Source organism: Euphorbia lathyris, chromosome 10 (genome assembly GCF_963576675.1).
Source record: "Euphorbia lathyris chromosome 10, ddEupLath1.1, whole genome shotgun sequence".
NCBI lineage: Eukaryota > Viridiplantae > Streptophyta > Magnoliopsida > Malpighiales > Euphorbiaceae > Euphorbia > Euphorbia lathyris.
Window position 1 is genome coordinate 5,459,482 of NC_088919.1, and position 14,704 is coordinate 5,474,185.

Sequence of the window (14,704 nt, forward strand, 5' to 3'; positions counted from 1 at the left end):
TTTTTATAGCTAAATCAAAAATAGAAGAACATTCCAACTTCAATTCTTTGAGATGTGGCCAATTTATCCTCCAATCACGTATAAAGTCATACTTGAACAACTCTAATTTAACAAACGAAGCATTGTTGTAAATGAATTTCAGTAACACATAGGGAATCTCCCCATCCTCATCTTGAGGATAGAGATGCAAGATTAGTTTCTCCACATCTTTTCTTATTGCAAAACAGATCTTTGAAGTTAATTGAGCGTCACTCTCTAAGTACCAATCATATTGAATATGGAATTTCTGTATCTTCGAGCAATCATGCAGAGTTAGGGTTCTGTCGATGAATTGAGAGAAATTTGTATCATTCTTACTAGTAGAATTGAAAATGAGAATCAAAACTCGGCTCCATTGATTCTGCCACCGTTTTGACAGAACTCCAATGCGAATAGCTTGTTTGGTTAAGGGCAAAAAGGAAAAAATATACTGAATTAGGGAATCTGGCAAAGAACTGATTCTATCTTCTTCCCCCTGCAACTTCAGCCTTTTGTTTCTCGCTCTCACAGTGCCATTTTCCGATGAAGATCCACCGCTCTCCTCCTCAGTGTTATCCATTCTTATCAAGTGTCTGATGTGACTAAGGGGGTAAACGAGTCGAGTTGAGCCGAACCCTTAGTAGGCTCGATAATGGCTCGTTAGTATCTCGAGTCGAGCTCTCTCGAATCAAGCTTTGGCGAGTTTTGACCGAATCTGACCGAGCTTTGACCGAATCTGACTGAGCTTTGACCGAACCGAGCTTTTATTGAGCTTTTAACGAGTTTTAACCAAATTCATCATACATAGAAAACAAAAAAGCCTTATAATATACTCCATATGAGTTTAAAATATTTATAAAAAAAGCAATGATGTTATTGTCGAGATTCCAGAAGAGTAGATGGTACTTGTGGTCAGAAAACACAAACTCGGAGAAAATTTTCAAACAATGAAATATATATTAAAGTTTGTAATGTATTTTGTTCCTTATAAAAACCTAATTGTTTATCTAAAAACTTAAATGTCTAATTTTTTTGTGTCATTTTTGTATGGGTTAACTCTTATTTGAGTGTGAATTGTAATGAAAACTAATAATAACCAATGAAATGTATATTATATATATACAATAAAATCTATATAGTAATTAAAAATAATCGATCCTGCTCGCGAGTTTTTGAGTCGAATCTCAGGAAGCTCGGACTCAGCTTGTTAGTGCTCGAGCTGATCCCGAACTCGAGTCGAGCCCTATCAAATCGAGCTTTGATCGAGCTTTCACCGAGCCGAGTTCGAATAGTTTGCGAACTACCAAGGCTCGTTTGCACCCCTTTCTCTATTTTTCTCTATTTCCTTTTTCTAACTAGGTTTCCTTAGCGGACATGTCTTTCTTCTTTTGCCTCTCATCTATGTTTTAGTTTTATTTTTTAGCTTTATATTTACATTTTCTTGTTGGTTTGAAATCTACATACCGTATCGAAGTTCTTTTTCCGTCAAATCTACATCTATTAGCTATACTTTTTTCATTTATATTTTTTCGGTATTAACAAGAGCGGAAAAGATTCATCTTGTCCGTAGATCTATGGTTCTGTGTGGTTGCAAAAAAGAAAAAAAATGAGATCCGAATATCTGAAAGAGCCTAAATGATGAATGGTGAATTGCAACGAGTTTTTAATAGGATTCAGCTTATAGGAATGATATGATTTATATTTTGATTATGTTATTCGTACCTTTTATAGTTTTTATTGCTTTTAATAGTTTCTTTTTCTTTTCTTTATGGATCTTGTGATGATTATTGCTTATATGAATGTGGAGTTTCATTTCTTCTAATTTTTGTTCTGTTGCAATGATTATTGACAGTGTGGAGTTTTATTTATTCCTCTATAATATATGACATTTTATAAAAAAAAATTAAAATAGTAATAAAGGAAAAATCATTATTACTAAAAATAAAAAAAAATCATTAAAAAACAATATAAAATAAAAAATTAAAATATTATTTTAAATTACCGATCATAAAATTAATTAAATAATATTATTGGGCTAGTTTTTATTAAAAATTGTCTTGGATAAATTACTATGTTCATTTCAAGTATGCATTTTTCATGCGGGAGTTTATCCAATTTAAGGCCGTTATGATAAATACGTGGACCCTTTTGGTGGCCCCACCACCTGGTGCTGACGTGGAACTCTTAGCGCAAGAGCGAGAAGAGCCAAAGCAACTGAGAAAATAAAATAATACTAATAAAAAAAAAAGGAAATTAAAGGAAAAAAGCATCACTCGGCTTTTTGTTGTTGAGCTTCGCTCTTTCTTGCTCTCTTCCCCTTTCCCTCTTTCAATTTACTAAATTCATTAACCACCACCACCGCAACCATCACGCCGGTATGTGCGATCCGCCGTTATTTTATTGACATCTCTTACCTTTTTCCTGATAAGGTTTTTCTTTTCTGACTGAGTGAGGTGAGGTGTTGTTTAATTGTATTATTTTAAACAATGGCGATTGAGGAAGACGTTGAGAGTTGTGGAAGTAGAGCAGTAGAGTCGTATTCACAGTCGAATCCTCGGCATCATACGCAAAAGCTTGAGGTGTATAACGAGGTGCTTAGGCGAATCCAGGAGTTAAATATTGGGGATGCGAATCTTCCTGGCTTCGATGATCAGCTCTGGCTTCATTTCAATCGACTACCTGCTAGGTTTTCTTTTTGGACTTCTCTTTTTTAAGGATTTTCTTGTTTGGCTTCTGAAACATAACGAAACGTGAGTTAGAGAATATTTTACTTGGAATATTACTATTTGGTGTAAGATTTCCTACTCATGCTCATCAGGAGATTCCTAGTTTTCACTTTTTCATTTTTGTTCCTCTTTGTACCTGTGAATTCTGATTTATTTCTTGCGTTTCTAGATTGGAATCAAATGAGGAAGAAGAATCCAAAATCCTAGTTATTTTAGATATTATTTTATCTCCACTAATTTCCTTTGTTGTTTAAAATTATGTTAGATTCAATGAAATCCAGTAACATGCTTTAGGTCTTTACTAGGGAGTGTGATGTAATTCTTTGAGGGAGCATGAATATAGTTCAATCTTAATTATCCAGATTGAATTGTGTGTTCATCCTCTGCTTTTGAACTGTTTTTATTTTTTGTTAAATGAATAGATATGCATTGGATGTGAATGTGGAGAGGGCAGAAGATGTGCTAACTCATAAGAGGCTTCTTCAGTTGGCAGAAGATCCTGCTAATCGACCTGCATTTGAAGTTCGTCCTGTACAGGTGAATACATCTGGTTTAAATTGGACAAACGATTTATGTTAATGTTCTGACCACATGCTTTACTGTTTTTCTCAGACATTGTGCGTGGGAAAATAGTCAATATTGCTCTGGAACACTTCTGGAAATAACTAACTTCAATGTTTAATATAGAACATGAGTTTTATGATTTCAGTGTCCAGTATTTCAGAGTGGGTTTAGTTACTTAGCCTCTCAACCCAATAGCTCATGTTCTTGGGTTCATTTCATGCCAATTTTTTTTAATTCTTTTTATTAGGCTTCTCTGCAACTACATTTGAAGTGGAGAACTATAGTTTGGTTGATATCTTGCTACTTTTCTCCCAATTAGGGTAGCCTTTTAAACCTCTTTTTATCCTAAAGGAATAGTTGGTTACTGCTTATGAGCTTGCTCTTCAGCAAGAGTGATCTGTTGTTTAAGTGTGTTGAAAGTGTTCATTTCAGTAGGAATTTTAAAAAAATAAAAATATTACATTATAAACTATGAAGACATTCTTCTCCCGTTAGAGTACCACTTTTAGGATTCTAGCTAATGGACTGGAATTTTTACTTTAAGAATGAAATGCCTCCATCATATTAAAAGATCTGGCCAGATAAGTATCATCTCAGATATTGTGGTCATGACTCATGAGAGAAATTGTATACCACCTTCAACTGCTACTCCCTTGGATGAGTTTCAGTTAAAATTAGTCATGTTTGGTAAAGTCATTTGTCTGATCTAACAATTATCCTTTTTTGCATAACATCAATAAGGTTCTGAAATATTGCTGTTGTGTAGCTTGTTTTGTTTAAATAAAACTTGGAATCAATGACGTGCAATTTATGGCTTCTTGGTTTTTGCTTTTCTCTTACTAGGTGTATCCTATCTTCAATGGGATGTCTATTGATTCTAATAGTTCAGATTCTGCAATGAAAGAAGATGCACAGAGTTCTTATTTTTCAACCAGACAGAGGTATGTAATCCATTTTTTATTTGCCTAGTTATTTTCTTCATTTTCTTTCAGCAATGTCAAGGATACAATTATCTTATCTTTTGTTATCCTTCTTGTTTTCTTTCAAAATTTGGGTGCATGTGCTTTTAATCTATTTTTGCTGTTTTCTGTCTCTCTATGCAGTATCCATCCACCCCCTACATTTGGCTCATCTCCTAATCTTGAAGCAGTTGCATTACAGACCAATAGATTTCATGTTGATGATGGAGATAGTGCTGCAAATTCGATCTCACACATTTCTCGGTAAGAAATTGAGAGCTTTTGTGTGACGTGCTCGTTGAGAAAGTGTCTTTGGTTTGGTCAACTTGTTAAAAAGTGGAACGTTTCTTCATGTTCACTTTTGATTATGTATAATCAAACATTTGATTAAATTACATGGTGCTGTCAAACTTACTTTCTTATGTTTTATACTCCAGCAAAGTCAACTTGATTTCTTTTATCTGTGCATTTTAGTTTTATTCAACTCTGTGACCACTGACCAATAATTTTGGAGTTATGATTTTTCCGAGGCCTCTGTATTTAAATTCATAAGTTTGCTGTTCAAAATTCAGAGATTTTTTATTAGCAGCTGTTGTATTGGCTTTAACCTATATCAATCCTGTTATTGTGAATATGACAATCTTGTAGGCCTATGCACGAGATCACTTTTTCAACAATTGACAGGCCGAAACTCCTTAGTGAGGTTGGTAGTTAATTCTAGTACACTTGCTTAGTTCTATATATGCTGGTCTGGTGATATTTCATGCATGGTTCTTGGATAAAAATGAAGTGATTTCAGATTTGGTTTATCTTATATTGAAGTAGATAAATTTTAATCCCTACCTTTGTACAACATTGGAAGAAGTATTTTGATGGATAAATTGTTTGCGAGTTTGCAGATTTTAAAGATTTATTGTAGATACTGCATCCATCTTTCCAAGAAGTTCTTTAAGATATACATTAATCTTTTTCAGTTTATTCAGTAGATAATTAAAATAATTTGTTCCAATGATTTTCCAGTTGACTTTCCTTCTTGCGGAGATTGGTTTGAACATTCAAGAAGCTCATGCTTTTTCTACTGTTGATGGGTTTTCTTTGGATGTCTTTGTTGTTGATGGTTGGCCACGAGAGGTAAGGCCATAAGTTCGTTTGCTTATATTGTTTTCCATCACTTTTTTTGTTTATTTATCCTTTTATTTGTTGAAAGAAAAAGGAATGTTTTCAGATACTTGTAAACACCTAATTTTTACCATCATGGTGATTAACCTGTCATTACATTATTATGATTTTTTTCTTTTCTTGTGATATGTTTTCTGGTTCTCATTATTTCTTTAGTATACTGGTTTTTGTTTGTTCTCTCTTAGCCGTAATACTCAAGTTGAACTTACAATTAGAACGGTTCAGATGTATAATGGTTGCATTCACCCTCACTGTCATTGATTTTTTCATAAAGAGAATTTTGCTAATCCTACGGGTATGAAGACGATCAAAGTAATGACTTGAGATAACAACCTTAATTAATAACTTCTTTATATTTAGTGATAAGTTAACACTTCCATCACTGGATTTTTCTCTACTACAGTCCTTCGTTTGAACACTTGTGGCAACTTATATTTACTTTTTGCTTTTCTGTTCTACTCTGACTGTTTGTATTCCTCCATTTGCTCATGTATATGTTATGCTAATATCATGAGCTAGGATTTTATATCCTTCATATCCCATCTAAGAGTCCCAATTTGCAGCCTCTCCTCTCAGTAAAATAATGTTCCTTTTCCCAATTAGTGTTTCCAAATCATTATATAAGTTGAGCCTCTAATTGTTTGATTTCAAATAAGAGAAATGGAGAATGACAATTCATGAAATAACTCTAATTTGTTTCAAGAACATTTAGAATTTATTATGCTTTACATGGCTGTTTGACAGTTCTTCATAATCTTTTGAAAATGTGTTCCCTCGTTTGTTAAACTATTTGCTTTTTGAACTTATGTAGACAAGTTTGAGTTTTATTATTTTCCCTGTAGTACGACAATAATTCTAAGACTAACACCTTTCTTGCTCATAATGTGGAGAACTTCAGGAAACCGAGGAGCTTAAAAATGCTTTGAAAAAGGAAATTTTGACGTTCAAGGTAGTTTTACAGTTTCTTTATTTCTCCACAAATATATTGCTTGCATATGTTATGTTTTTATTGCTTAATTGATAATGAAACCTCTTAACTGAATAACCTATGGATTTACCTTTTTTTTTTTTTTTTGACATATAGTTCTAAGAGAATGAGGGCGAGCCTTGGCGCAACGGTAAAACGTTGTTGCCGTGTGACCAGAGGTCACGGGTTCGAGTCTTAGGAGCGGCCTCTTGCCAATTAATTTGGCAAGGGAAGGCTTGCCCCCAATACACCCTTGTGGTGGGACCCCTCCCCGGACCCTCGCTCAGCGGGGACGCGTAATGCGACCGGGCCGCCCTTTTTTTTTTTTTTTTTATAGTTCTAAGAGAACCTTTATGTTAAATCGTGTTTATATTAGGCAATTATGAATTCAAACAGCCTCGTGAAAAACAAAGATCAAAACGGGAAACCCCAACTAGATTCAAGTAAACCATCTCTTAAGGACCTAGAACATAATGAACAGCTAGTATTGTGCTTGATGAGGTAGTTTTTCATTGTTTCTACACCTTGATCTTTGAGGTCTTCTAAATTTCTCAAGATAACTTTCGTTTTTCCTTCTCTTTAGCTATTATATGTGGAATGGTAAGTTGTAATTGATTCATAAAGCTGCAGCTATTAAAATCTAAATTTAATGCTTCCTATAAGCAGCAGCAACTTGTTCTGGGTCATGGAAGTTAGAATCGAATTCCACATATTCATTACTTAAACTAATTTCATTATGGTATAACTACTGATAACTATGACTTGTTAGATTGCTAGTTGTATGCTCTGAATTTTTAAACTTTGGAATGCCTAAATACGTTAAACCTGATTTTATTGCATTAGGATCCAGTTTTACACAGACATTAATGTTTTTACACAGACATTAATGTTTCCATTTGGTAGATAAACCGGAAGCTGCAATACATGATATAACTTTGATGAAATGTAATTTCTGCAGGAGCAGAGTTGTTCAAGACATCCTTCTGTTTCTGCTATGAATAAGCAGAACGACACAAGGGCTGCATCTTTTCAGGATTGCATAGAAATACCTAATGATGGAACGGATGTCTGGGAAATTGATTCCAGTCAGTTAAAATTTGGAAACAAAGTTGCATCTGGATCTTATGGTGATCTGTAAGTTTTGTATTCTAAACACTATCTTTTTCCATTGTGCAAGTTCTCAGACAGAGTACCTTCAAAATCTTCAGGTACAAAGGTACATATTGTAGTCAAGAAGTTGCCATTAAGGTCCTCAAGCCTGAGCGTGTCAGTGCAGAAATGCTTAGGGAGTTCTCCCAAGAAGTTTATATAATGAGGTTTGTTATTATGTAACATGTGGTCGAGAGTTCTCTTTCGTCTGTAAAGACATTTACTTTGTTATTCTTTAATACTTTAGGGACATAAGGCAAGGCAAAAAAAAAAAAAAAAAAGCATTTTGAAATTGTGGTTGACTTCAGATGCATATTGAAGTTTCTGTTGTAGGCAATGTTCTACTCGTGTCTTACTTTTCATTACATGAGAATATTTATGTCTGCTTACTTTTTTTTTTCTGATTGGTCTTTGTTTTCTTCTGCAACAACTTTCTATTTTGCAGGAAAATTCGGCATAAGAATGTTGTTCAATTCATAGGTGCATGCACCCGGCCTCCAAACTTGTGCATTGTGACTGGTAATTTTTCAGTCTCATTTATATGTATATTGTATGATTAATGGGATTTCTAGCAGTAAAAGCTATGAAGCACCGATACTTCTAAGAGGTCAATGTACGCCTATCCAATACTCCGATGGCAGGGATACGGTGGTTTACGGCTAGGAAGCATCCCTTTTTTTCTTTTTCTTTTTTAATTAGGGGATACTTTCATAATTAATTAGTTAAATTGTAGGGTTTTTTTTTTTTAGAAAAACTTTAAAAATATAAGGATTATATAACAAATTAAATAAAGTAATATCAACCCACCACCCTTTAACAAATTAAAAAACTTTAAAAATATAAGGATTATATGACTTATTAGTTAATATTATAGATGTTATTTGTGGTTTTATAATGACTTATGAATGTGATTTGTGGTTTATATATTTATGTATCTTTTAAATTTTTCATTACAAATGATATATATATTATTAATTATATATAAAATTTTCCGTATCCCTGCCGTAACCGTATCTCATATTTTTTAGAAATGCCGTTTGTTGGACCCGTATGCGTACCCGTATCGGTGCTTCATAGAGTAAAAGTAGTTAGGTTCTTGGATCCAATCTGATGATCTGCCTCTACTCTTCAATCCCTCTTTGCTAATGATATGGATCATGTTGCTAATGGGAAGAATTTTACTGTCTACATTATGATATCAAAGAACCCAAAAATCCTATTCATATTGAGCTCCAATCAAGAATTTAGATTCACGTTTGTAGGCTGACTTGCCCTTTTAATTCTCCACAATGCTTATGTTTTAATGCTAAATTATTCAATTTTCAGAGTTCATGGCTAGAGGAAGTATATATGATTTTCTACATAAACACAAGGGTATGTTTAAGCTTCCTTCCTTAATCAAAGTGGCAACTGATGTGTCAAGGGGAATGAGTTACCTTCACCAAAATAATATAATTCATAGGGACTTGAAAACTGCCAATCTTCTGATGGATGAAAATGAAGTAAGATTGCTTGACTCTCTTTTTTCCCCTTATGAATTGTTTTCTTATTTATTTATATGTTGATCCCCTTCCAAAATATTTGTCATCATCCGAATTGGATTTACAACCACTCCTTTTTGGCTTTATTATTCTCAATTTTTAATACGATCTTTCATATTTTCCAGTTATTTGTATCATGTATGCTATTTTTCTCCTCTTTTTTTATGTATGGTTTTATATGCACAATTTTTTGTCTCATCCTACCAATTTGTGCAAACCACTATCGACAATTCATCTGATCTCTCCTGGTTTAGGAAACTCTAGTGGCTTTTTTTTTATTGACAAATTGTTGTTTTTACCATGTCATGTTTGCAAGAAACTTATGACTTGCTATTGATGATTATCCCGTTCTTTACATGATGTCAATGAATTTAGTGGTGGGCTTTCTTTATGCTATTCATCCTTGGAGCTAATGATATACACAAGTAGTTCTGATAATTAAAGGTGGTGTATTGCTTTGATAATCAGTTTTTAGGAGGGAAGAAACAATTGTCTTCTTGTGAACTTGTTCTCTGCTAGAAAGGCAATTTCCATGCCAATGCACTGTAGTTTCAAAGGGGTTTGATGGGTGTCATTTTCCAATTTAAAACGGAAGTCTGTGAATGTTACTTAATCTGGGGCAAGCATTTGTTTGGTTAAGCAAGCTTTACAGGGTATTATAAGCTGAATTGAATTTACTGAATTACTTGTGTATAGGTCCAAAGTGAACTGAATACATAGAAAAACCTAATTACCATAGCAACAAACAATTTATGTTTGGTAATTCAGTTAATTTGGTTTCTCTTTGTGCAAAATTTTGTATGATTTGAATGACACAGGCAACATAGAGGCTTGTTGGAGATCAATTCTACAATAATATCAACTGATCTTGTAGAAAACAAGAGGGAAAAAGTTCAACTATAGATTGTTCTAAAATCATATATCCTTCCTACACAGGTTGTTAAGGTAGCTGATTTTGGGGTTGCCAGAGTGCAAACTCAATCAGGAGTGATGACAGCTGAAACTGGAACATATCGCTGGATGGCTCCTGAGGTATTCATTTCCTTGAACACAAATTCTAGTTTCTTCATATCTTCTGTCCAGGACAGAGCACTTTAAGGCATAAATAGGACATCTGATGTCATGATGAAGTCTTTGCTTTATAACATGCAGAAATAGTGGTTTTTCCATTATATTAATATATTTTCATCCTTGTGATGTAGAACCAAATACAACTAAATAGAAGAATCAAAATAAATAGTATGAATATTAAATACTTGAAAGAAAAAACCTTAAAAATCGACGTTACCAACTAATGGAAATTAATTTCAAATCTTTCATCTCTGTCTTTTGTCATGCTTAGCACTTGTGTACTGTTTCTTTTATCATATTAAGGTGATTGAACACAAGCCATACGATCACAAGGCAGATGTTTTCAGCTTTGCAATAGTACTATGGGAACTTCTAACGGGAGAAGTAAGTTTTGCATTCTTTAACAAATTCCTTCTCTTACAAGCTATCTCTATTTGTCATTTTTAATACAGTTTTTGCATCAATTGATCTTTCTAGTCATGATTCCACAATTTTCTTTTCTTGATTGTTCTATTTCGTCTGAAACTGCAGCTTCCTTACGCATACCTAACCCCATTGCAAGCAGCAGTTGGAGTGGTGCAAAAGGTATAGATCATAGATGTGTTCTCATGCAGCAGCATGAAACTGAAACATTTTTCTCAATTTCCATCAACTTATTTTTTCATTAACATTCGTACAGGGTCTACGGCCTACAATCCCCAAGAATACTCATCCCAAACTTACAGAATTGCTTGAGAAATGCTGGCGGCAAGATCCAACTCAAAGACCCAACTTCTCTGAGATTATAGATATTCTTCAGCAGATAGCCAAAGAGGTACGAAATTGCATTCAATAATATTTTGTTCTCATCATAAGATCCTAAAATTAATTAAATAAACAGGTTCCATACGAAAGGGAAGATAGACGCAAGGATAAATCATCCAGTGGCTTTTTCTCAGCACTGATAAGAGGTCACCACTAAGTAGGGAGAAGGCATTAGCTGTTAATAATGCATCCATGTGCAGGCAATTTTTCATCATCCATACATTTTAATTGTACAATGCTTTTAAGTTAACAGTTCTACAGTGTTGGTTTATTTTTTCTTTTGTCATCCATATCTTCAATATAAGTTTATAGGTTTTGCGTGCCCTCCCTTTTTCCATTGGATATTTTCTTATGTTCCTATATCTATTTTCGCTTGTTAAACTGTTGCTCAGTTTTCTTATGATAATCTTATTTGGAGACTGATTTGAACATTTGGAGACTTGATACAGGGTTTGTGGGTATTAGGTAATACTATAACGCCGAGAACTCTTATATTTGAAAGAAATGCAGAACATGGGCAGATGTTCGAGTAATAATGTAAGAAAATATGCATCGGTAATGTCGAAGAGAAGGGTAGGGTAGGGGGCACATATTACAATTGAGAAACCACATGATTGTTACACTGATATATGGGGATGTTAGATACCTTTCTCAGTTATGTAGCAGTAATAGATGGGATTTCACTGATCAGTCATCACTGCATTTACCAAGAAGCTGCCTTGCTCTAATCCGTACCTGCAACCGGACAAGTGCCTGCATGCAGTGCAGCGCTATGCGTGTTTGTTTCCTTACATATGCTCCTCTTACTAGTGCTTGCAGCTTCACCAGGCTTCTAAGAGCTCGAAATGCCCGTCGTGCCTATTGACAGTTACAGAAAACCAAAAAGAAAGATGAGTGTTGTGATGTTCAAGAAACGTACCAAAATAATACAGCAAGAGATTAGTTTTTTGACATACAAGATGACCCCTGAAAGTTGCCTGGATTTTCATGACAGCTATATCTTCTTCGGTGAGCTCGATCTTCAATGATGATATTTCACTGATGAGTTCCTCATAACTTGTGTTTGCCTCAGCTTCATTTGAACCAGAGCAAGCATTGGAGTGAAGATCAATGGTGTTGTTTCTTCTATGAGACGATGACCTTTGGAATTTTCTTCGGAAAATGTCGAACCATTTTCGAGATGTTTTAATTCTAGCCATCTCTCTGATTTTTTATCTTGTGTTTTCCCTTGCCCTGGGGGAGATTTTTAAGGTCTACTAAAAAAAAGGAACCTCTGCAAGAGGACGCGTAAAGATTTGGAGATGTGGGGGACATGTTGGGGTTTGTTTACTTTGTAAAATGGTTGTCAGAAACTGAAAACGTGGCTGGATTGAATTTCAGTGTGTGAGGTAGAAGCATTCCACGGCTTAACAATTTCCAGAAATTGTAATAATTTTAAGTAGAAACATCAATATAAACTCACATTTAGTAACATTTTAACGTTTATCTGGACCCTGAATGATTTACTGTTAGATTTAGGTTCATTAAAACTAAGTTTTAGGATGTTTTGAATTTCCATCCTATTATTTTAATGAGTCTAAATCTAATGGTGAATAACTAAATTCATTTGGTGGTGTCAAAAAAAAAAATTCATTTGGTAATTCAGGGTCGCTACTGAACTTACATAATAGATAGCATGTAAGGAATCGCCTTGCATTGAGAGGGGCTTAACAATTCTTACCTTTTAAAATATAAAAAGATAAGTTATAAATTTAGTTTTATAATTATTGAGAAAGAACCAATTTAGTTTTTACGTACAAAATAATGTAATATTAAGTGTACTGTTTATCAGGTGTAATTTTAAATCTTATTAATGAAAGACGAGTTTTTTTTTTTTAATTAATAGAAGTGCAATTTCAAATCTTATCAGATGGTAGAACTTTAGGGGAGGTTGAAGGGTGGAAGAACTAAAACTCATATTTTATTAGTAATAAAACTTCACGGGGCTAACTACTTGACACCGTGTGGCTCTTGCTTCTTCCCCGAAAGTTAAGCCATCCAAGAGTCACACCTCACAATATCTGCAATAGGCACGCGAAACTGTATCATATGTCAAATGTTAGATTTTGAATTAGATTTTAAGATTATAATGTTACGAGAATGCTAAATGCTAAATTTGCTCTTGCCTAAATTTGCTCTTGCTTAATTATTAGGTTAAATTTACTCTTGCTTAATAATTATTGGGCTAAATTTGCTATTTGTACTTTATTCCAAATACAAATACTAATGTTATGAGAATGCTAAATTTGCTCACACTAAGTTTATACTTTATTCCAAATATAAATAATTTGAGAAAGATAGATTATACTAAAATAAACTAGCATATTGACTCATGAAGTCAAAGTTTCAGTTTATAGAAATTTTATTTCTGCAAAATCGACTTAATTCATATTTGATAAAAGTAATAGTATGCGTCAATTTGTTCTTTCTTTCTGGTAATAAAAATCAATCATGCCTCCTTTCATAAGAAAAGAAAATCAATCAAGCTTCCTTTATTATGATGAGGAATCAAGCAAGCCAATGAATGACATGTGAATCAAAAATACTTTTTGCAACTTTGTAGAGTAAATCAATCCTATGATCTCGCTGTGATTGTACAACAGCTACAGGTACTTTTTTTTTTACTTCTATCATCTCAATAGATGGGTTAAAAACACTAATGATCACTGAACTTCCATTGTTATCTCAAAATAGTCATTCAATTTTAAATTGTCTCAATAAAATCATTCAACTCTGAATTATGTTTCAATAAATTCATTTCGGCGACTTCAAAAGCAAAAAAGATACCGAAAATATGACTTGGTTTCTACTTCAACAATAATCAATAATCAACTTTCAACGTTGATCGAAAAGATACGTGTTTATCACCTAGCTGATCGAAATGGCATGTGACTACCACCTACCTTACACATGTCATCTAGGTGGTATCCATGTGTCATTTAGGTGGTAGCCGGTTAGCGATGAAAGTTGACTACTAATAATGTTGCAACTACGTTACTTTTAAGATGTTTTTTTTTTACTAACGGAGTCATGAAGAATAAAAACTCCCAAATACTTACTCAAATCTGATGTGCTACTAATACCCAGAGTCTCACAAATATCCCGACCCAAAAAATCTACTCCCTTCGTTTTTTTTTATAAGTCGTTTAAAGTTTTAATGCAACATTAATTACACTATTAAAATGACTAATTTATCCGTAATACCTGTAACGATCCGGTCCGGAGTGGGTGGTGCCGGGGTAGAAAGCTTGAGTAAGGAGCGGCCCTAAGGGATGGCGATGAGGGCAGGAATAAACTGAATCCCACGTTGGAAATGGAGATGGAATGATTGAGACTTATTAGTAAGATGAAAATCCAATACATGGAGAAGCGTTTTAAAGCCGTGCGGTCCAAGGTGTTGGATTTGGGCCAAAGCGGACAATATCTACATGGTATTGGACCAGGATGTTACAATTGGTATCAGAGCATACTCTCCACGTACAATGTGTGTTTCTGGAATGAACCAGACGGAAGCTGGTGGGCCTGTAACGACCCGGTCCGGAGTGAATGGCGCCGGGATAAAAGACATGAGCAAAGAGTGGCCCTAAGGGATGACGATGAGGGTAGAAATAAATTGAATCCTACGTCGGAAATGGAGATAGAGTGATTGGGACATGGAGACGCGTTTTAAAGCCGTGTTGTCCAATA

General features: G+C 34.2%; 1 protein-coding gene across 3 annotated transcripts; it reads left to right on the forward strand.

The window, feature by feature from the left end:
• The first annotated feature begins 2,268 nt into the window (after positions 1-2,268).
• Positions 2,269-12,463, forward strand: LOC136208509 (serine/threonine-protein kinase STY17). 3 transcript variants are annotated; one of them, XM_065999422.1, is made up of 17 exons: positions 2,269-2,704; positions 3,167-3,281; positions 4,152-4,249; positions 4,412-4,531; positions 4,916-4,970; positions 5,288-5,398; positions 6,345-6,395; positions 7,372-7,547; positions 7,622-7,729; positions 8,008-8,081; positions 8,889-9,064; positions 10,040-10,135; positions 10,478-10,558; positions 10,706-10,759; positions 10,854-10,988; positions 11,055-11,178; positions 11,428-12,463. In XM_065999422.1, exons 1-16 carry the CDS (start codon positions 2,505-2,507, stop codon positions 11,133-11,135), a joined length of 1,731 nt encoding a protein of 576 aa, XP_065855494.1. In that variant the 5' UTR covers positions 2,269-2,504; the 3' UTR covers positions 11,136-11,178; positions 11,428-12,463. The 3 variants fall into 3 exon arrangements, with proteins under 3 accessions (XP_065855494.1, XP_065855495.1, XP_065855493.1); XM_065999423.1 differs by having other exon boundaries at positions 11,444-12,463; XM_065999421.1 differs by lacking the exon at positions 11,428-12,463 and having other exon boundaries at positions 11,055-11,302.
• The last annotated feature ends 2,241 nt before the right edge of the window (positions 12,464-14,704 follow it).